At 43.7% G+C, this 20,833-nt stretch overlaps 2 protein-coding genes across 4 annotated transcripts; one reads left to right on the plus strand and one right to left on the minus strand.

Moving 5' to 3' along the window:
- cbx1b (chromobox homolog 1b (HP1 beta homolog Drosophila)) lies at window positions 1–8,544 on the minus strand. Of its 2 annotated transcripts, XM_086139985.1 has the most exons (6): window positions 8,252–8,544; window positions 6,558–6,630; window positions 6,087–6,243; window positions 4,963–5,116; window positions 2,321–2,415; window positions 1–1,874 (listed from the first exon to the last, which is right to left on the minus strand). In XM_086139985.1, exons 2-6 carry the CDS (start codon window positions 6,610–6,612, stop codon window positions 1,733–1,735), a joined length of 603 nt encoding a protein of 200 aa, XP_085996111.1. In that variant the 5' UTR covers window positions 6,613–6,630; window positions 8,252–8,544; the 3' UTR covers window positions 1–1,732. The 2 variants fall into 2 exon arrangements, with proteins under 2 accessions (XP_085996111.1, XP_085996112.1); XM_086139986.1 differs by lacking the exon at window positions 8,252–8,544 and having other exon boundaries at window positions 6,558–6,649.
- A 3,492-nt stretch (window positions 8,545–12,036) lies between these two features.
- On the plus strand, window positions 12,037–20,687 carry snx11 (sorting nexin 11). Of its 2 annotated transcripts, none has more exons than XM_086139988.1 (7): window positions 12,037–12,228; window positions 13,371–13,407; window positions 13,730–13,816; window positions 15,837–15,937; window positions 16,745–16,840; window positions 17,043–17,267; window positions 18,222–20,687. In XM_086139988.1, the coding sequence occupies exons 2-7, from the start codon at window positions 13,387–13,389 to the stop codon at window positions 19,246–19,248; spliced, it is 1,557 nt and encodes a 518-aa protein (XP_085996114.1). In that variant the 5' UTR covers window positions 12,037–12,228; window positions 13,371–13,386; the 3' UTR covers window positions 19,249–20,687. The 2 variants fall into 2 exon arrangements, with proteins under 2 accessions (XP_085996114.1, XP_085996113.1); XM_086139987.1 differs by having other exon boundaries at window positions 12,068–12,235.
- Window positions 20,688–20,833: the final 146 nt, after the last annotated feature.

Raw genomic sequence — 20,833 nt, forward strand, 5'->3', positions numbered from 1 at the left:
GGGGGGGAGGGGAGACGTTCTCAAGGTGGAAGTGCTATTAACTTGTCTCTCTGAATGACGTTCTGTCACTACGTGTTCCACATCGTCCTCGGGAAGAAAACACAAATAGGTCAATCGTCGCCGCCGAGATAGAAGTTAGGCTAGAAAACAGTAGAAGAGGCCGAGGAGCGTTTGCCACGGTGACGATGATGTCCAAATCTTGTCTTTTTGAACGGGGAAGTGTCCTCATTAAATGTGATATTCAGGCATGAAACTGGTTAACATTTTACCTGAGTGTAACCCAGTAAAACAAATCTATTTAGTACTGCTAATACTTAGTGCACTTTTTATTTTGTCTGTCTTGTTATGTAAATATTTTCATGTTTGTCCTAAAAAAGAAAAAGGAAAAAAAAAAAAAAAAAGAAAGAAAAATGTCTCCATAACCGTCTCACCCTCTGCTTTCAGTTTGGATGTAGTTCCTTCTGTTTTGAGATACTTGCTGGCAATCAAGAATTGTTTTTATTGATTAATAAAGTGTTTTTATTTTCACCTGTGACTCTTGTGTTCTAGTCGTCATGACTGGGCCGGGCGGTCGCACAGTGTGAGCTGCTCTGGAACCACGCATTTTTACCATTCACATCCAGACAGGGATCATTGCGCTGCAAATATAATTTTTTTTTTTTAGTAGTTGAAACAGTTATCCAGATTATCTAAATATGACATTAAAACCCGCTAACGACTTGAAAACTGGAGCTCGATATCGGCAAAGCAACAGCGAGGCATCGTCTAAAAATCGATATTCATGGAGGAAGTTGTGAAGAGAAGACGGTCTAGAATCGTCAGCGCTTCCCAACGAGGTGTTTGTAATCTAAAAATGCTAATTCTGGACTAAAATCAGGGATTCTGCTAACTGAAGTCAGAAATGTATTTTTACCTGCTAGATACTGTGTGCAAACCGCCCGGAGGAACAGGTTTGAGAATGTTGCCGATCACGTGACTCGATCTCTCCCGGCCTCGGTCCGAGCTCCGGGTTCCTGGAGGACCAGGCTTCATTGTAACGTCTGCTCGAGTAAAAGTGACGCCGACGTAAAACAGCACAGTAACAAAAAGTGGTTTATTCTCCAAAACTGACAAGCAAGACATGAAAAACACTACAATGATTACCAATGACAGAAGTAGCACTGAAAAGGCTCCATAACATACAGCTAAACTAACAAGACCTAGAGAAAGAGCTAGAAAGGATAAGAGTTTCACCCTTGAAAGCACCAAATATCCCAAGTAAAAAAAAAATGGCACACGAATGTTCCAGAAGAGACTAAAGATTAAAAAAAAATCCAACAAAGAAAAAGGTACGACCGTAAGAGCATGATGACTGACCACTGGACCAAAGAACTGGAAAAAAAAAAAGTCACGATAACCTTCAAGCAATTTTGAAATCGATGGTTCTGGAAAACAAAGAAAAAAAAAAAATTTTAACACTGCATTTAACATTTCAGGTTGGGTTTTTTTTTTTGTTTTTTTTTTCTTGTCAAGCAAACCTGTTGAATATACATTTAGATTATATCCAGATAAAAGCAGAATCAAACGAGTGATACGCACCACGAGACCAATGAGTCCGATGGCGTCTTGCTTGTCTCGGCCCCGCCCCCTCCCCGCCCTCCAAACCCCCCTGTCCAAAGTACAATGAGTTCAAAACTACAGTTTTTTTTCCTCCTCCTCCTCCTCCTCCTCCTCCTCGCCCCACCGCCCTGCGTTAGTTCTTTTCGTCCTTTTTCTCGTCCTCGGTTGGGTACGAGTGCCAAGTGAGCCGCTCTTCGTAGAAGGAGATGACCACCTGCGGACACTTGACGTTGGCCTCCTTCGCCGGCACCAGGTCAGCCTCGTCCGAGTTCTTCCTGTAAACAAAGACGTCGCCATGGAGATGCTGTGATTCGCCTTCTGTCCTATGTAGTCTGCTAGGATTAGCCCACCGCCCGTTAGCTTAGCATCCCAATGTCACCTCCCATTCTGAACACCGTCTTAGCCTTTCGTTCAGAAGCGACAAATAACGGGTTCGCGGTTGTAAGATTTTGTTTCTTCGGCGTTGTTTCAAGCTCATTATCACAATTGTGAGCTGATGTTTTCACGGTGGACCTTTTTCCAAATCGCTGGGTTTTCAGAAAAGCAGTACCAGCTGTATTTATAATCTCACAAACACTACCAGTTTCTGGAATTTTGCAGCGAGTTCATTGATGGCTACTATTTGTTGTGCTAAGCTAAGTAGCAGGAAGCGGGTCTATCGTGTTGTTATTTGGAAAATGCAGTCAATCGGTGTGATTGGGTGTGATAAATGCATACGAACCACTTCATGAGGAACATGAGTTCTCCTGTGGAATCTGTGGCACCGATGATTCTTTCTGGATCCAGGCCTCTCGCGAAGCCCCTCAGCTTCTCTGTCTGAGGGGCCCAGAAAAACACAAGGTCCGGTCAGGAGCCGAGCATCGTTCCAGCAGGGTCGGCCCGCTTCGGTGCAGATGTGGACCACTTCCAGTTTCCACTGAATGCTTTCCAACTGAGAGTCAGTGACTCTTTGTGATTGAGGGGAGAATTATTTAACATGGAGGCAGCGCCTCCTAGGGGGTCTGCAGAGGTATTGCAGGGTGTGTGTGAACATTTTAATTGATTAGACCATTTCTTTTTAAAAAAATATATATTTTCCCCACACAGACTACAATGTCTTTAAACACTTACTCATGTTATTCTAAGATATTGTGCAAATGGATACATGGAAGTGGAAACACACACACACACTCAGCAACAGCGCCGGAGACGCCTTAAAAAAAAAACAAACAAAAAAAAAAACAAAACGCATGAATCTGTCCGTTGTTGTATTCAAGGCAGCGGATGTGTTTGTGTACGGCAGGGGCGCAAACAGGACATCGCTTATTTGTTTGCACATTAATGTTGAAATAAAAAATGTTGACATTAGCACTGGTATCGTATACAGGGGATAGGAATGTAAAGGGACGGATGGTGGTAGATTTTGCAAAAAGAATGGAAATGGCTGTAGTGAAGACTTTTTTCCCAGAAAAGACAGGAACATAGGGTAACTTCTAAGAGCGGAGGTAGGAGCACGCAGGTAGACAACATCTTGCATAGACGAGGTAACCTGAAAGAGATCAGTGACTGCAAAGTAGTTGTAGGTGAGAGTGTAGCCAGACAGCATGGGATGGTGGTTTGTAGGATGACTCTGGTGACAAGGAAGATGAAGAGGACAAAGGCAGAGCAGAGGACAAAGTGGTGGAAGCTGAAAAGGGAGGAGTGTTGCATGGTTTCTGGGTGGTCGGGGTGAGCTTCCAGATGATTGGACAACAGCTGGTGTTATCAGGGAGACAGGTAGGAGAGTACTTGGTGTGTCATCTGGAAGGAAAGCAGATAAGGAGACTTGGTGGTGGAATAAGAAAGTGCAGGAGTGTATACAGAGAAAGGAGGTCTAGAGAAAGACCAAAGAGAAGGTTTATCGACGTAGTGAGAGAGGATATGAAGGTAGCTGGTGTGAGAGAGGAGGATCCGGAGAATGGGGTTAGATGGAGAAGGTTGATTCGCTGTGGCGACCCCTGATGAGAAAAGCCAAAAGGAGAAGAAGATCATCTGCGGATGATCCATGTGTTTAAGATGAAGACATGAAGCCCTGTGTTTTTTGAATAACACACAGTAACAATGCATTTAAGTTTGGGGGTGCTTGGCCTGAAGACCCCTGATTAAAAATGATTCGATTTTCTTTGAAACACACAGATCTACTGGGAAATTTTACAACCAACATCAAAATAAATGTAAAAAATGATAATAATAATCTGGGTAACTCCACAGGATTTGATGGGGCTGACAATGTCCTCATGATGTTGGAGGATATATTTGCTCCAGGATTTCCAGGACCGTGGGAAACCTACAGAATATCAATAAGCGGCCTTTTATATGATGGACTTTTATTGTCCAAAGTGCACTTCATCCTTCTGAGAAATGCTCATTAGTAACCCCAACATGGATCCAATGATGATGTAATCAGTGCCCAATTATGCTGAAAACCTTTTTTTTTTCCCCTTGCGGCCTCTGTGACCGCTCCATCGAAACAAGAAATCACCCGACGCTATTAGCAGACAGTGAAGGCAACGTTGTTTTTAGGAAAACAACCTTTGCTGCTCAACGGTTATGAGCTTGAAGATGTTCTGAGATATCGTGAGTCAGCAGACTTTTCAATTTATGCTGATAATTCTGTGTGTGACAGGAAACAATGTCCGGCTCAGTTTGGAGCCGCGGATCAAATCTGAGATCTGGGTGTCTGAATTTCTATGTGAATTTTGAGAAAATCTGATTATTGTTAATATCAATCTACCATCATAACTTGGCCCGTGATAACAGCAACATGAAACCCGGGACATTTAATTCATCCATGCATTTCAAAGAACCTCCGCTCTAATTAGATCTGGATAAAAAGTAGTTTTAACCGGTGAATACGAGCCCACAAACGGGTCTTTGTGTCTGGGACTATGTTGTCCCGCCCTGGACGCGTTCATGATCCGGCAAATAAAGACTTGGGATTATTTTTGGCCAAACGAGGTCAGCAGAAGGTCAGTCAGACCAACTAGTGTTTTGGTGGTCCTGCTTCGAAAATATATATTAGTCAGCTTCGTGATGGTTATTTCCTGTGAGATGTTTGAAGAAACAACCTCACAAAAATCCCATTTTTCAAGCGTGCGATGGACCGAGAGGGGAAATGGGCTTCTTGAAATGGATTTTTAACCACCTGGTCCAGAATCCCCGTTCAGAAGTGGTGCTCTGTTACAGCCGTCCTTCAGTGTGAAGTGAATAATTGTGAACGCTGGTGACCTCGAGGTCACACATTTAATAAATCTGGTATTTATGTCACCATCGGACCCCACAGCCTATCGCAACCTTAAAACAAAATTTAAAAAAAAACAAAACAGGCAAAGATCTGGGACTTACGTCATCTTTTTTCTTCTTCGCTTTACTTTCTTCCCCCTCTGCTTCCCCGGCCGCCTTCCTCTTCCCCTCGTGCGCCGACTTTTGGGACTGCAGAAACTCTGCGATCAGATCCGGACAGTCCAGGTTGTCCTCCGGCTCCCATGTGTTGTCTTCGCTGCAGGAGAAAGTACACAAGGGGATGCAGTTTCGAGGGATTTTAATCAAAGTACCGTCACGCCGTAGGCGTTAACTGCGATCTGGTGTCCGAGACCGGAACGCTGCGGTCGTGTGGACGTCATCGGACAATCTGCATGTTATTGTAAACACATGGGAGCGGAGTAGCAAGCTGCATTCACTGCCCCGCCTGGTGGCCCCGGCTGGAAGTGCACAATAATGCAGAACAAAATTATTCGGTAACGCCTTAAACCAGACCCGGGCATTTTACGGCATGTTTTGCTTTTTTATCCGGTTCGCCAAACCATTTTTTTTTTTTATATTTTCACGTGTACTTTCAATCAATATTGAATTTAGAAACTTATTTTTTCCTTTTGTTTAATTCTGTATGGATGATTACACACAAAATAATGTCTGTCGATACATTTATATGATCATTGGTAATGTTAAAATTGAAATAAAATGCCAAAAAATTGAGCTATTTAAATTGCAATTCTCACGTTGTTAGCCTAGTTGGTCCGCGCATAAAAATTAAATAAGAAATGTTGCCCGCCAGCCAAAATAATTTGCCCACCTCTGCCTTAAACTGACCATAACGAGGAAAAACATATCTTATTTAAACTGGATATTCATTGAGAATTTATTATTCAATAATAATAATAATAGTAATAATAATAATAATAATAATAAAAGAAGTTAAAATCCCAATGAAAAAATGTTCAGGAAATAAGTAATCATAAAATTGTATTGATGTTTTTGTCATTTTTTTTTTTTTAAATAGGAGTCAAAAAATAAAGCTTTTAACATTCTGCTTTTTGCGTCCTGCAGTGAGACCCCACACTGTTTCTACACTGACCGGCAGCATTTGATTTTCTACCAGCGGCGACAGACGTCTCCGTTCAAGGACAAAAAGCCGCAGCAGAAAGTTTCAGAACCTGCTGTCCTCCTGTGACGGCTCGACGACAACTCACTCAGAGAAGCCTTTCCACTTGAGGAGGTACTCCACTCTCCCCTTCACCACCCGCCGATTCAGGACCTTCTCGACCACGTATTCTTCTTCCTCCTCCTCTTCCTCCGCTACATCGTCCGCCTTCTTGTCCTTCTTCTCCACCGTGGCCATTTTGCTCTCTGACAGATCAGACCCACGAGTAATTAGCCAACAGTTAGTGTCGAAAACGGGCCCAGTCTTTGAAACCGTCTATCTGAAAACACCTTAAGCCTGCAGGTACAAAAACTCAGTGGCATTAGCAACATTTTGTACTTTTCTCTGCGGCAGAGATTACTTTGTCAGGTTCAACTGGGTGGGAAGGGGCTATGAATGGATTACAAACAGAGTAAAGTGCCACTTGGTCAATAAATATTACTGTGGACACACATCTTACCGCACAAAGGACATGTGATACAGAGAAATTTATATTAGAAAAAATAATGATGTGTAAAACCTTCTGTAACACTGGGGCCATCGTTAGAGGGTTCTGTAGTCAGGCTCATACTCATCGGGGGACCAGCAGCTTCCTGGTCAACGTCAAGATTGTGGCGTGATGGAAGCAAGCGGGAGTCAATGTGATAGAGAGGAGAGAACAGCATTGGAGATGGGATTTATTGAGAGGATACGCGGGTAAAAATGCCAGGCAATGTAGATTAACACAACTACGTAACACAGTATTCCATTTAAAAGGCTTGCTAATCTCCATTGCCTTCATTTACCCAAGTATCATAACCTTCTGACACACTCATCGATCTCCAAGGGGGCTACGTGTGTACTTTAGCATGAAGGCAAAAACAAAACAAGTGTCTTCAAACCAAACTAGAACATATTTTAGCATTTAACACAACAACTGCACATTTAATTCAGGGGTTTTCAAAGTGTGAGGAGGGGGAGGTTTGAGGCCAACAGTGACGGCACACAGTACCTGTGTGACTGCAAATATTTGTTTTGATCACATTTGTAAACTTACAACTGAAAAACTCTCTGCATTTGGTTTAAAAAAAAATTGGCATAAAGGCAATTTTTGCCCAAGTGTAAGATCCCTTCTTAACTTATTCATGATATTCAAGACATTCTCGGGTAATTCATCAGTGAGTTTGAACTTATTTCTTGCAACTTTACATCTCATCCCTTGCCAGAAATTAATTTTCATGAAATCTCGCTGCATTCTGCAGTAAGCTATTTTTCGCAAGCACAAAGATAAATGTCATACAGCTCATGTCTTGTCCCCTCACAAATCACATCTAATTCACCATTTCTTTGATTGCATGAATTTAACACGGATTTCTTGCACATTTTCCCCTTTAATTGCATGCAAGGCACCAGCTCGTTGCAAGGTGTTTTGCCATTTTAATCTCCACATGCATGCATTCTTGATTCGTGACTGGGATGCGTATTTTGAGGTTGCATCCTTTTTTTTGGGGGGGGGGGGTGCAGACTTTGAAAACCCCTGAGCTCCATCATTATCATCATTATTATTATTATGGTATATACAAAAAAAAACAATCGCCCATGAACAGCGGCGGAGGGGAGGAGGTGAAGTCCAGCCCGGTCGAGCCTGCAGCTGAACGGGGGCTTTGCAACACCTGGCGGCGCGGAATCACAACAGTGAGACGGAACGGAGGGGAGGGGGGATGCACGAAGCGTTGCAGAGTCGATTTACGCTTTTTGGTTAAAACACTATTTGCAGAGGGTGATTTTTAATCACGCCAATGTGGAGAATAAAACAGTACACGACAAAGCGCACCCCTTTCCCCTTCCCCTCCCCTCGGCTAGCTCGGTAACGCTATCTCCTCCATATTGGTATCGCGTTAGCAACCCCGTAGCGAAAAAACGCTACCCGTGATTGTCCGCCGGTGGAAACCCGTTCGCCGCCTGCCTCCGGTATGACTCTCCCGCCTTTTCTACTCCGAAACCACAAAAATCGGAAAGAAAAACCGGAAATCCGAAAAGAACGAAGACGGACAATTTAAAAAATGTTATGTTTTGTTGATTTTTTTTTTGATGGGGGCAGCCCGCTAGCTAGCTAGCCAGCTAGCTAGGCAGGTAGGTAGGTAGCTAGCTAGGCAGGTAGCTAGCAAGCGCTAGTGCACAACCCGTTTCCAAACAACATGCCGCGGAGGGAGGAGGGAAAGACGGTCAACTCACCGGTGACTCACAAATGAATCGGAATTTCACGAGTTCCGCCCGGGGGGGCCGAGTCGGAGGGGAAGGAGGAGGAGGAGGAGGAGGAGGAGAAGGAGAAGGAGGGAGGGGAGAGGAGGACGGGGGGGGTTAAAAAAACGACGCGCTGCTTTCAGGGGGGTGAATAAGGCGGTTTCGTTCGCTTTCCCCACTGCCGTGGCGTTTTTTTTTGTTATTTCTATATATTTTTTATTTTTTCCCTCCTTGTTGAGCCGTTAGCTACAGCCAAATGTGTCGTTTCCGCCCCTTCGTCTGGAATGAAGGGGGAGAGAGGGTGGGAGGGAGGGGAGGGGGAGGGGGCGGGGCTACGGTCTGCGTTGCGCAGGCGCACAGAGGTGTCGCGCGCGGCCGGTGTGTACCTTTTTTTTGGTTTGTTTTTGTTTTGTTACCTTTTTTTTAACAGATATACATACACAACAAATTTGTTGAGCTAGGAGTGACAGAAAAATATACATCTATGATCATTAAAAAGCTATATAAAGAGTATAACTGAAATACTCTGTTACCTTTTCTTTTTTTATTAACAAAAATATATAAACACAACAAATCTGTCTAGCAAGGAGTAACACAAAAATATACATCTATGATAATCAAAAACTCATAAGAGTAAAATTAGACTACAGCATTCTGCGTACTTGTTTTTAATGAACAAATATTTCTCCATAAATCTGTTTAGCCAGGAGTAACAGAAAAATGCGCATCTATAATAATCGAAACGCGCCTAAAAGAGTATAACTAAACAATATAACTAAAATACTGTGTTATCTTCTCTTTTTTAAACAAAAATATATAGACACAACAAATTTGTTCTATAATAATCAAAAAGTCATATAAAGAGTATAACTGAAATACTACATTACCTTTTTTAATAAAAAAATACATTCAAAACAAATTTGTTGAGCAAGGAGTAACACAAAAAGATACATCTATAGAGAGGATAACTAAAATACTGCGTTACCTTTTTCTTTCATTAACAAATATATACGCAACAAATTTGTAGCCAGGAGTAACACAAAAATATACGTCTATAATAATCAAAAAGCCATATAAAGAGTACAATTAAAATACTGCGTTCTGCGTTTACCTTTTTTTATTGACAAATATATATATATATACAACAGATCTGTTTAGCAAGGAGTAACACAAAAATATACATCTATAATAATCAAAAAGCCATAAAAGAATAAAACTAAACTAAGGCATTCTGCGTTACCTTTTTCTTTTATTGACAGATATGTACACAAGTCTGTTTAGTCTGGTATAACATAAAAATATACATCTATAATGATCAAAACGCCATATAGAGTACAGCTAAAATACTGCATTACCGTGTTTTATGAACAAATTTATACACAACAAATCTGTTTAGTCAGGGGAAACACAAAAATACACATATATACAATAATCAAAAAGCCATATAAAGCGTATAACTAAAATACTTCCTCTCTATGCACGTACACACAGACACACAAATATTAAACAAACTTTTCCAAAATAAAGTTGATTCTTTCTGCCTTCGGGTTCTGAAGTCCATGTAGGTATAGCCGCGCTGTATCGATCCATTTCCTGAAGAGAGACCGTGAAGTTCGGTTTGTTGTTAATCTATTTCCTTTTATGAATGTGAAATTTTCCCAAAAGCAAAACAAGTTGTACAAAAGAAACAAAGTCCTTTTCCTTACTGAGGTCGGTGTGTAGATCTTGCGATGCAAACTAAGGAGGCTGCCACTGTGACGCCCCCCTCCCTGCACACATAAATGCACTGACAGTGCTGTTTTATTGGGAAGAATCTGTTTTTTGTGTGTCATTTTATTGATGACTCACTTTTTCTTTCAAGGATTCAGGACTTTTATTGTCATTACACAGAGTGCAATGAAATTTTGAGATAGTAGCTCTCAGGTACAATGGAAACAGACATAAAACAACCTTGAAAAGCAGGACACAGCACAACAATACGATGATAGCAGCATCTCTTGGTTAGAGATATAAGACAAAAAAAGACCCACTCTATAAAAATATAAATAACAACGAGAAGAATAGATAGATAAATATGTAGAAAGAAAAAAAGTATAATTTTTGGGTTATGGAGAGGGTCCACTTAATTGTCTATTTAAACTATCTGCATACAAGCTGCACCTGCACTTTGTGAGCTCAACACGCAACTTTAACTTAAACATCTCCCAATGCTGTTTACATTTCAAGAGTCAAGATTCAAGCTTATTGTCACATGCAGAGTGCAGAAACATGTTTCACTGTATGGTGAAATTCCTACTTTGCTGTCCGCAGTGTATTTAGATATGTCTTGAGAGGAAATAATGATAGTAAACATCATTATGAATATGAACAGTAAAGTAAGACATTTAAGTGCTGCTTGGTGTGCAACTCACAAAGTGCAGGTGCCAGGATGAGTGCAGTTTAAATGGGCACTAATTACATGTGCAGATGAGCTCAGCACTGGATGTGCTTCCTGTAAAGTGCAGAAAGAGGAATAAGTATCCGCTGTTTAGGAGTCTGATGGCAACGCTTCTACGTTTCTAATACCGTTTACATTTCTGAGTGTTTACAGTGCACTGCACTATTTGCATTTCCCTGCACAATTACATCAGGTTACTACAGTATGTTTACGATTATTTGTTTATCATTCTTATCTGGATGCACTTTGAACAGCAATGTAAGAAATTCATTGTACAAAGAAACGCGTTTCCAGACTGTAAATGACAATAAACACTTTGAATCTTGAATCTTAGTTAATTTAATCAGCCCCCAAACTTACACCCTTCCATATCCCTAATATTTATGCACACATTTCTCATTTCTTTGGCGCCAAGATAGTGGTACATATATATAATTGTATTTTCTTATAATTGCTTTTTTTTGTCAGCTTATGATGTCATTAAATAGCGATAACATGTATTAATACCGTACTGATTAAAACTTATTTATGCTTATTGAGTATAGGAAAATAAAGAATAATTTCTTTTTCTGTCTGAGCGATTGATAATAAAAAACAACAATGATAAAAACAAAACAAAAAAACAACAGGGGCAGGACTGATGTAAACCCTCCATCCACTTGTCAATAAGAACTTAAAATAAAAATCTGAATAACTGTCCCAATTCCACCAATTCCTAGATATAAAATACCACAAATATATCCGGGGAAGGTGATTTGAAATATCTGAGGTATTTCCTGCTAATTTCCAGGTAATTTTAAAAGTTTTGCAAAATACATATTCACCTTTTTTTCTTTTACAATTGCCATTATAATATACTAACTGATACAGCCACATGTCTCAACAAATTTTCCCCCAGGGGGTAATTTTCCCCCAATTGCCCCTTGGGGACAAATAAAGTTTTTCTGATTCTGAGCTTGTGAGGAACCGATTCCACACAGGTCCTAGGGGGTTTAGTGAGCCACCATTTTTTAGGGAGGATGCTTTGGAGAGTTTCAGTGCCTGAAATATTAGTCATGGGTTAAAATCTAACCATAAAATTGCAACTTTGTTGAGCAAAATAAACATGAAACGACCCAAATATGTGTCCCATCCTCATATATAAGTTCATCCAACTATCTAGCCTCTTTTATTATATTTTCTTCATCATTAGAATAAACATATTTAGAATAACAAGAAGATTATGAAACCGTTAAGAATTATAATAATAATTAAAAAAATATGACTTGAACGTGGTAAAAGTGAAAGGACGCCCCGCCCTCACTGCGCCTGCGCACACCGGGACGGACGACGTCACCGTGTGACGTAAGAGCGCTGCGTGTGACTTGCGAAATGGAGATAGGAGCCGCTCCGAGCAGCGAACCCCCGGACCTGAGCATTTTGGGCTTTTATAAACCACAAACGCCGACAACTGGGAACAATTCAAGTCAGCAGCGACCGGACGTGGACGTGGACGCCTTCCCCCTGGAAGCGACACGGATACGCCGTGAAAGTAAGTGGTAGGTGAAGTTGTCGACACTGGATTAGCTCTTGTTTGCTAACGCTGCTAACGGGGAGTCACTCCGAGGCGAACCTGCACGGGTGATAAGTTTATTTTTAAAAAAGGTAAGAATTAATAAAGTTTTTTTTTTTCCAAAATACCCGCGACCCGGTGAGACCTTTTTATATAGTTTTAGTAGTTTTACTCTCGAATCGGCACACGATGTACTTTCCACGGTGTGTGTCGAGAAAACTAGAGCTTAAACAGTCAGTGCACTAAGAAGTACATCTGTGTTCACTCAACATTACTATTGTTTTTAATTTTAATTTAAAGTGTCAGTATCTGCCAGGAGTGAATGATCGGATATTACTTTACACCACATGGCTTTCTACTTTATTTTACATTCCTTTTCTTCTAAAAAAAAAGTGTGCCGAGCTCTGCATGCTGACAAACAGTACTTAAAAACAAGAGATTGTATTGTTTTTAATTATATTTGTTTCCTCTTTAATCTTGGAGGGATTAAATCTAGATGTAAAGGAAGGGAAGGGGAACCTGTTTGAACGTTTACCTGTTGTTAGGTTGAAACACATTCAGATAAAACCAGTCAATTGAGGAGGGGAGACTTCCAGACAAACTTTAACAGTGAATCAAACAGTTGTCCGAGTTCGAACTCGATTTTCCTTAAATCCAGCCAATAGTCTTATAAAAAGAAGGTACAAAATCCATTATAAATTTCAGGGTTTGTGACTTAATGTCCCCACTTCTTGTTGGCTTGATAATTGATTTAGTCATATGACTGATCACCAGACAAAAAATAAAGAGCTATTAAAGGATTCATGAATGGTGAAGTCACACCTGATTTTCAGGCACCGCAGTATTTCATGCCAGACAATGACCACCTCCCCGCCTTTTAGTGGTAAGGAGGAGGCAGCGGGTCAGTTAATGTCAATTCATGAGCTATACGATCCTTGGAGTCTGCAAAAGGAGAGCAGGGATGTGGGAATATGTGGTACTTCGCCGTGCACGAGTGGACCGATGTTGTTTTAGCGGATGTAACATCAGGACATGGCAACCGCACAACAGGAGACCAAACATCGGGAGCCCTGACTAATCATCTATCTGTCTTTTCCTTCCCCTGGTTCTTCTCCATGCAGTGCGGCGGTCGGTAGGATGAGCAACAATCACGAAGATGTAAGTGCGGCTTTCTTCTGAGTGTGTGTGTGTGTGAGAGAGAGAGAGAGAGAGAGAGTGTGTGTGTTTCCCCATGTGCATGCATGCAACAACACAAATCAATTTGTCATGCGTCCTTCGCTGAGAACCAAAGGGAACATTCTCCTGGGATCCGCTTCCCCTTTTCCGAAGACCCAGAAATAGACCAGCGCTGACATATTTGTATTTAAAAAAAAATACAAGAAGCTTTGCAACACTATTGAGGAGCGTTCGCACAATAACCTACATTCTGTTAGATATGAATACAAACACTGATCAACCGCACGTGTTTGGGCCCCTGCAGGAGTTTGTTGCAGTGCGAGTCCAAGATCCTCGCATTCAGAACGAAGGCTCATGGAATTCATACGTGGATTACAAGATCTTCCTCCACGTGAGTGTCAAAGACTTCTCGCTCCTGAATTGTGGTTCTCCATAGCTGGCGCTATCTGCATTTGGGAATGCAGGAAGAGATTCCTTTGGTATGAGAAAGATGTTGATTCAATGTGCAGAATCGGTACAGAAGGTGGAATTTTAAAATTAGGATTCAAAATCCAAAGCAGTGTGAGAAGGAGGAGGATCTCTTGGTTTTGGTGCTCGCTTCTGAAAGTCCACAACGCCAACGTTTCACATCACACCAAATACCGCCATCTGAACAACAAATCGATCAGAGCGTTGACTGAGTTTATATGGATTATTGATTTCTGAAGTTTTTTCCATGACCGATACTGACAGATGTGATAACCAATATCAGAGGACAAAGTCATGCGACACACCCTTAACAAGACAACATTCGGAGCGGCACCATCGACCTGATAGATTCCTTATGTTTGGCAACTGTGTGTGTGTGTGTGTGTGTGTGTGTTGAAGTAATGCCGAGTCATCTCTAGACTGAGCCCTATTGACTGAGGGAAGTGATGGCCATCTTGTGACCCGGCTTGTTAATCATCTACAGGTCATGGTTTATGGGGGTGACCCAACTCATGAGGCCAGACAAGCTCGCCTGGAAGCTAGTTTGGGCTTTTCTTTGTTATTTTTAAATTATAAGCACGATTCAGAGGATGGAGCACTTCAAAGATTTACATTACATTACATTGCATTTGGCAGACGCTTTTATCCAAAGCGACTTACAATAGAGTACATAGGGACTGCAAATACACTTGCAAATACATTTAAAAGGAATTACAATTTAAAAAGGTTAACTCATGATATGAGCGGAAAAAAAGGGGTAAAATAATTTCTCTGAAAAAGATCAGCTTGTGATTGGTTCATTCTGCTCAGAGGAAACATGGAGAAGTTGACGCTGAATGTCAAGACAGAGGGGAAATGGCCATCAGGCCTAATCCACATTCATCTCATTAACTAATCCCACTAAATCCCAGTGAAAATATCCACACCAGCTAGAGGGATTAGCCGTCACCATCAAAAAGATGCTAAGGGGCTGAAAAGGCCCAGGCGCCCGTAGAATCCGTAAATCCGGATTGATTTAAAGTCCCAATGAAAACAAAGCAAGCACAGCCCGAGGTGGTGGAGCCGTCGGTGCGACGGCAAATACCGACGTTGAACCACCGAGAGATGAACCCCAAATCGGGTTTCTGATCCTCGGAGTAGAATCGCAAAGGCCCGACAACAAACAGGGTTTAAACGTCTTGAATTAGATAATTGAGATCCTTTCCCAACTGCACAAAAGAAGGTCTAACCTTTAACTGATCCTCAAATGAGTTGTGAGGAACGTGGAAGCAAAACAGAGCTGACGGGGTCGCCGGGGGGTTCAGGGGTCAATAAGGTTAGCAAGAAAAAAAAAAAACAACAGAATGACATGCATGGAGGGGGCTGGAGAATGGAGATCATTGTGATATTTAGTGAAAAAGCACCACAGTGACAAACAGCATGGAGGGAAAACCCCATCGCTTATTATAATCTGTCCAGATTGTCGATTCATATATATATATCTCTCAATCTAGCTTCTTCCTCCGAAACGGCGTGTTTCATTGCATAGTAAAAGTGTTAAAAAATCCCAATTAGCTCAGGGGAGTTTTTTTTTTTTTTTTTTTTTTTCAATGAAATAAAGGTTATTTCCTGAAAATGAGTCGTAGGAATTTATCTTTCAAGCCAGATGAAAGGAAGCAGACTGAATGGCGTCTTTGTTGGAGAGGGAACCAAGAGTGATCTGGTCTCATTGTGTGTGTGTGTGTGTGTGTGTGTGTGTGTGTGTGTGTGTGTGTGTGTGTGTGTGTGTGTGTGTGTGTGTGTGTGTGTGTGTGTGTGTGTGTGTGTGTGTGTGTGTGTGTGTGTGTGTGTGTGTGTGTGTGTGTGTGTGTGTGTGTGTGTGCGCGAGAGGAATGTGGAGTCATAGTCCTCTGATCAGTTTGGTGTCAGGAAATGTGATTTTATTTTTCTTCTTGTGTTTCCAGACCAACAGCAAAGCCTTCACCGCCAAGACGTCGTGTGTGCGTCGGCGCTACAGTGAGTTTGAATGGCTGAAGAAGAAGCTGCAGAAGAATGCCGGCCTGGTGTAAGTTCTCCTCCGCGGAGTGGAAATGCAAAGCGGACGATGATGTGATCTTGTTTTCGAGAACGGCTCGGGCCTAAGGATCTTGAAAAAAAAAAAAAAAAAACAGCAGGATCAGCACATCGCCTTTTGAAAGTGATGACTCCGCGCCACCCTCTGATCCAGATGTCTTGAAAACCAGATTCCACCGGTGTGAAAAAGGAATTGGTCTACGGAGCCAAGCAAGGATTTTTCCGCTTTCATTCGGTTCAGAACTTGAAGTTCTAAAGCACTTGTACAGCGAGTTGTTGGTTTACGGCGTCGGTGGTTCCGTCGCCCGTCTACCATTTATCTATTACCTACGTCTTGTTCCATCTTCGTCACGTTAAATGAAATCTCTTCCGAGAAGCCGTTGGCGAGCGGCGCCATTGGAGGAAGACTTCTTTGTTTACGTTTGCCGGTCGAACTTTCCTGTTTGTGTTTGGAAACGGTTTGCCCTTCATTTTGGCTTCCAGGCGTAAGTCAGAAGAGCAGAGCATCTTCACGGAAGGGCGACGAGATGGAATAAAATGCAGAGAAGAGGGCGAAACATTCACCGGTTGCCTGGCCCAAGTCGCAGGACTGTGATAAAGAGCGTTTAGTTCAGACTTATTCCGATGTACGTCCAGGACCTGCTCATCTCCGGTTCCTTTGCTTTGATTGGTTGTCGGGGTTTGGTGGTGCAGAAGAACAGTCAGAACTTAGATTTTCAACCAGCGCTGTCCGAAATCACTCGTCCACTCCTGTCCTCTGTCGTGGGTCAGCCTTTCACGCCCGCTCTCTCGCTTCCAGGCCGGTTCCAGACCTGCCGGGCAAGGCCTTCTTCTCCTTCAACAGCGAGGACTTCCTGGAGAGGAGGAGACAGGGACTCCAGGGCTTTTTGGATCGGTAGGGTTTCTCTTCATCTGACAAAGAGCGCCGTAGAACGTCACGATTCTCGATGATCAGGAGGGGCAGCGGGTGCGGTGATCGAATCTCCTGATCATCTGTGATGATTCCACCAAGTGGATGAATTTAATCCTGAAATGGAGAACGTGGTGTATCAGCGGCCTGTTTTTTTTTGTCATCACTTTCGACGTGCGTGTTTCAGAGTGGTCCACATGACGGTGTGCCTGTCGGACAGCCAGCTCCACCTCTTCCTGCAGACGCAGCTGCCCGTGGGTCACATCCAGGACTGCGTCCAGGGACACACACCTTACACCGTGACGGAGGCCATCCTCACCTACGCCTCCTCGAACCGCGGCCTGGCCCAGGCTCTGGAGGAAGACCCCATCAAGGAGCCCAGTCTGACCATATCCTACGAGTCTATGGAGAGGTAGGAAGGAGGGGACGCTGCCGCTTCGTCCGGACGGTTTAGATTCCAGGTTAAACCGATGAATTCTGTCCGGTTTGTGGAATATGACCGAGGAGGCTTCGGCGTCAGACGCTCAGATCCGGTTTGAAGGGCTCATCTCTAGAGTTTTGGCGCCACCTAGTGGCGAGACGAAAAACGGGTATTTCGGCGTAACACCAGTCCTCTTGGTAACGTCAGCATCTTTCGTACAACTTCGTACGGACGTGCGAATCTAGATGTCGGGTGAGCTGGATGAAATGAGCTGGAGACCCTTCTGATCCGTGCTGTTTGTTCACATCCTGTTCCCTGGAACACGGGTGTCTTCTTGAGGCAATATGATTTGTATATTTCCCCTAATATTACTGCTCCGAGGACGTCCCCCAGGATGTGATGGGCACAGATGGTTAATAAGCTGTTACCATGGCGACAGCCGCCTGTTAGCATGTCTCCGATCAGAAACGGGGCCAAAGGAACCCAAGTATGACTTCCTGTTTGAGAACCGCGAGTCCAGATCCTCTGGAGAAACGCCACCGGGGGAACTGAATTCATCCATTTATTTTCACTCCTCAGTCACCTCTCTGGCTTGTAAAACATCCTGCCTGGAGTTTAATTAGAATTTATTTGTTCCTTCCGCAGTGTTAAATGTTATTGCAGACTTTCTGGCAGGAAAGCTCGCAGTGAATCTGCTCCCTGGTTCACAGAGGTCCCATCAGATAAAGTGTGAGCGCTGCGCTAACCCAGTCTGTTTGGCTCCAGTCAGATCCTGCATTCTGCTCCAATACAACTTCAGCTTTATGAATTTTGAGGCAATAAAGTCCTCGTTTGAACATTTGGAGCCGAGACCATCTCCCCCTGCTTTAGGATTCATGAATGCCCTCCTTGTATTAAATCACATTTTGCTTTTCTGAAAGGATTTTTTTTTTTTTTTGTCTGCAGTCCTGCTCCCCATCAGCCCTGCTTGCAGCCTGAAAACCCCGAGCTCCTCCCGGCCGTCCAGCGCGACCCTCTAGAAGGTTTACTAGAACCTCGGGCACCAGACTCGGACCAGCTCCGCGTCGGGGACGAACCCATGGTTACCGTTCTCCAGAAGAATGACCAACTGGAAGCCGTGGTGGAGGAACGCCGCCCGCCGCAGGTCACCTTCTTCCTGGGCGACGAGCCGACGGAAGGTGGGCTCCAGGGCGGCCGGCAGATCAGGACGCCGGTGGAGGTGCACTCTCCCCGTGGAGCTGGCTTCCTGGAGGAGGAGGAGGAGCTCGCCACATCTCACGTGGTGGAGCCAGAAGCTGTGGAGATGAAGGAGCCTGAGGAGGAACACTCAAACTCTGAAGGCATTCTAGTGTTTACCAGTAACCACTCAGGGGATGGGGACATGGACCAGGAGATGTTAGAACATCAGGTGGACGGTTCCAGGACAGATACCTGCGGTCCGGAGGACCCGGAGAACTCTGAGTCGCACCGCAACATAAGCCATGAAGAAGCAAGCGAAGAAGAAGAGGCAGAACTCGAGATGAGGAAGCAATGTCTCCCCATGGAGGAGAATTGTGATGCTCTTCATCTGCAGGTGGAGGAGGAGGAGGAGCGTGTGATGGGAGATGAAGAGGACCGGCGATCGCTGCCGTCCTCCAACGACAGCATCGTCAAGGTCAGTGATGAGGAGAGCGTCTGCGAGGAGCCGCTCAACGGTTTCATGAGCGCGTCTCCGGAGGAGGTGGTTAGCTGGTCCCCGCTGGAGGCCACCAGCAGGTGCATCCTGGACCTGCAGGTCAACGGCGGCCCCGCGGACAAAGACCTCCTCCGGGACCGGAGCGGCTCCCCGGACCCGAACTGTGCCGGCGATCTGAGTGAAAACGGGGACTTCAGCGTCCTGGAGAGCAGTTCTTCTGCCGCTGATGCAGCCGAGGGTTGCTGTGCGGAGCGGGACAGAGCCTCAGAGGAGATCCAAGATCTGGGGATACTTTAGACAAACAGCTGGTCGGACACTTTTAGGACAGATGAAGAAAAGGGTGAACGCACTGGATTTGTCCTGGTCCTGAGAATCTGCCCGGTCTGGAACAATGAACTTCTCATTCCAAATGTAGACCTCGTTTAAATTTGCTCCGGAGCATTTCAGGACATTTAGAGATGGACTTTCTGATCCGGAGACGTCAGATAAGTTTATTTATTGATGGAAGAACCGAGCACTTTCAGTGAAACGTGCAAAAACAATTGTTCCTCATGCACAACAGCCCCAGGTCGTGTTTTCTTTTTCCCAAAAACGGCACGGGGAAAGTCAGGGAAACATCAGGGACTCTGTTCACCTGGACGGATCACGTCCGATTGATTACGTGTTAAAATGATTACTGGACTTAAGGAATCACAAGTGATCAACATTGGAACTAAACGACTCATCGTCGCCGCCATTAGTGACGCTTAAGGCTCCGCCCGCGTTAAACCGAAACGGCCGATCGATTTGCGATCGATTATCGGACCTGTAATGACTCATTTTAATCAGCTGTTTGTAACGACCCTCCGCCGCCAGCAGAGGACGCACATGCTTACTAAACCCGCCGCACTGACACCGGGATGACTTCAGCTCGGTGACGTGGCGCCTCCGTTACTGTGAACTCGCCCTTCCGATAAACTAATTCTCCACGTACGTGCCCGGCAGCGTCGCTCGTGCCCTTTCGCCAAAGAATGCTGGGTATTCGCTCACCTCTTCCAGGCTTGACTAAACATCAGACGAGCAACGAGGTCAGATTGAGATCTGACGCTGCCTCATTTATTTATCCCTCAACTGGCGGCCACCGGTCGGGGGATAACTGCTGAAATGTCCTTGCAACACCCCTGATTAAATATCGGGATTAAAAAACAGTGTTCGTACTGCTAATGTGGGCGGTGATGCGGCTCCTGACACCTGGACAAAAGTGGACGGGTAATCTGGCTGTCACAGGTGCCCCCTAAAACACACACCAGACTGGGGTTTTATTTAAGGACCAGCTGACAAAAATCAGGTAGAAATGTAAACTTGGTGTTTTTAAAAGTTTGTTGTAAACAGACAGGAAGTCTCTGCTGCCGGTGGTTCTGAAGGTATCAATTTAAAAAGGGACTATATTGTGTGTGAGGAAAAATTAGCCTTTTTAGATTTTTTTTTTTTTTTTTAATCACTGAGTTGTTTTTTTTTTTGTTTTTTTTTTTATTGGTTATCAGGTCTTTCTGTTACTGCTGGTTTTTTTCCCGGCCTCCTGTCAGGAGAGCTGCGTCTTCCAACACTGTTCTTGACTTGAGTTTATTTGTAAAATGTACAGACGACTAAAAAAAACAAACAACCCTCGGTTTCTATTTTCTAGCGTGAGCCCAGCCAGACCGGTGATGTGGATGTGAACACACACTTTTATTTCAAATAAACAGATTTCCCTCCCTAACTTTGGTGCAGGTTTCACTTTATGGTTAATTGTGAAGCGACGCTGCCCTCTCGTGGCTGGAATAGAACCAGCAGCCTTTCTCTCCGGGTCGAGAAACAAGCAGGGAAAGTAAACCATTATTAAAATTCATGTTTAAAATGCCTA

Source organism: Fistularia commersonii, chromosome 32, assembly GCF_037954325.1.
Source record: "Fistularia commersonii isolate RoL2024-O1a breed Wild chromosome 32, RoL_Fcom_v1.0, whole genome shotgun sequence".
NCBI classification, from domain to species: Eukaryota; Metazoa; Chordata; class Actinopteri; order Syngnathiformes; family Fistulariidae; genus Fistularia; species Fistularia commersonii.

What these genes read in the sequence shown, in the direction of transcription:
- snx11 (XM_086139987.1), top strand. Translation starts at nt 12,069, where the DNA reads ATGGAGATAGGAGCCGCTCCGAGCAGCGAACCCCCGGACCTGAGCATT. An exon ending in TGAGCAACAATCACGAAGAT is followed by an intron (nt 13,408 to 13,729) that starts GTAAGTGCGGCT and finishes GGGCCCCTGCAG; the next exon opens with GAGTTTGTTGCAGTGCGAGT. An exon ending in TCCTACGAGTCTATGGAGAG is followed by an intron (nt 17,268 to 18,221) that starts GTAGGAAGGAGG and finishes TTTTGTCTGCAG; the next exon opens with TCCTGCTCCCCATCAGCCCT.
- cbx1b (XM_086139985.1), bottom strand. Translation starts at nt 6,612, where the DNA reads ATGAGTATGAGCCTGACTACAGAACCCTCTAACGATGGCCCCAGTGTT. An exon ending in TGGCCCCAGTGTTACAGAAG is followed by an intron (nt 6,244 to 6,557) that starts GTTTTACACATC and finishes CTGATCTGTCAG; the next exon opens with AGAGCAAAATGGCCACGGTG. An exon ending in CTCATGTTCCTCATGAAGTG is followed by an intron (nt 1,875 to 2,320) that starts GTTCGTATGCAT and finishes CTTTGTTTACAG; the next exon opens with GAAGAACTCGGACGAGGCTG.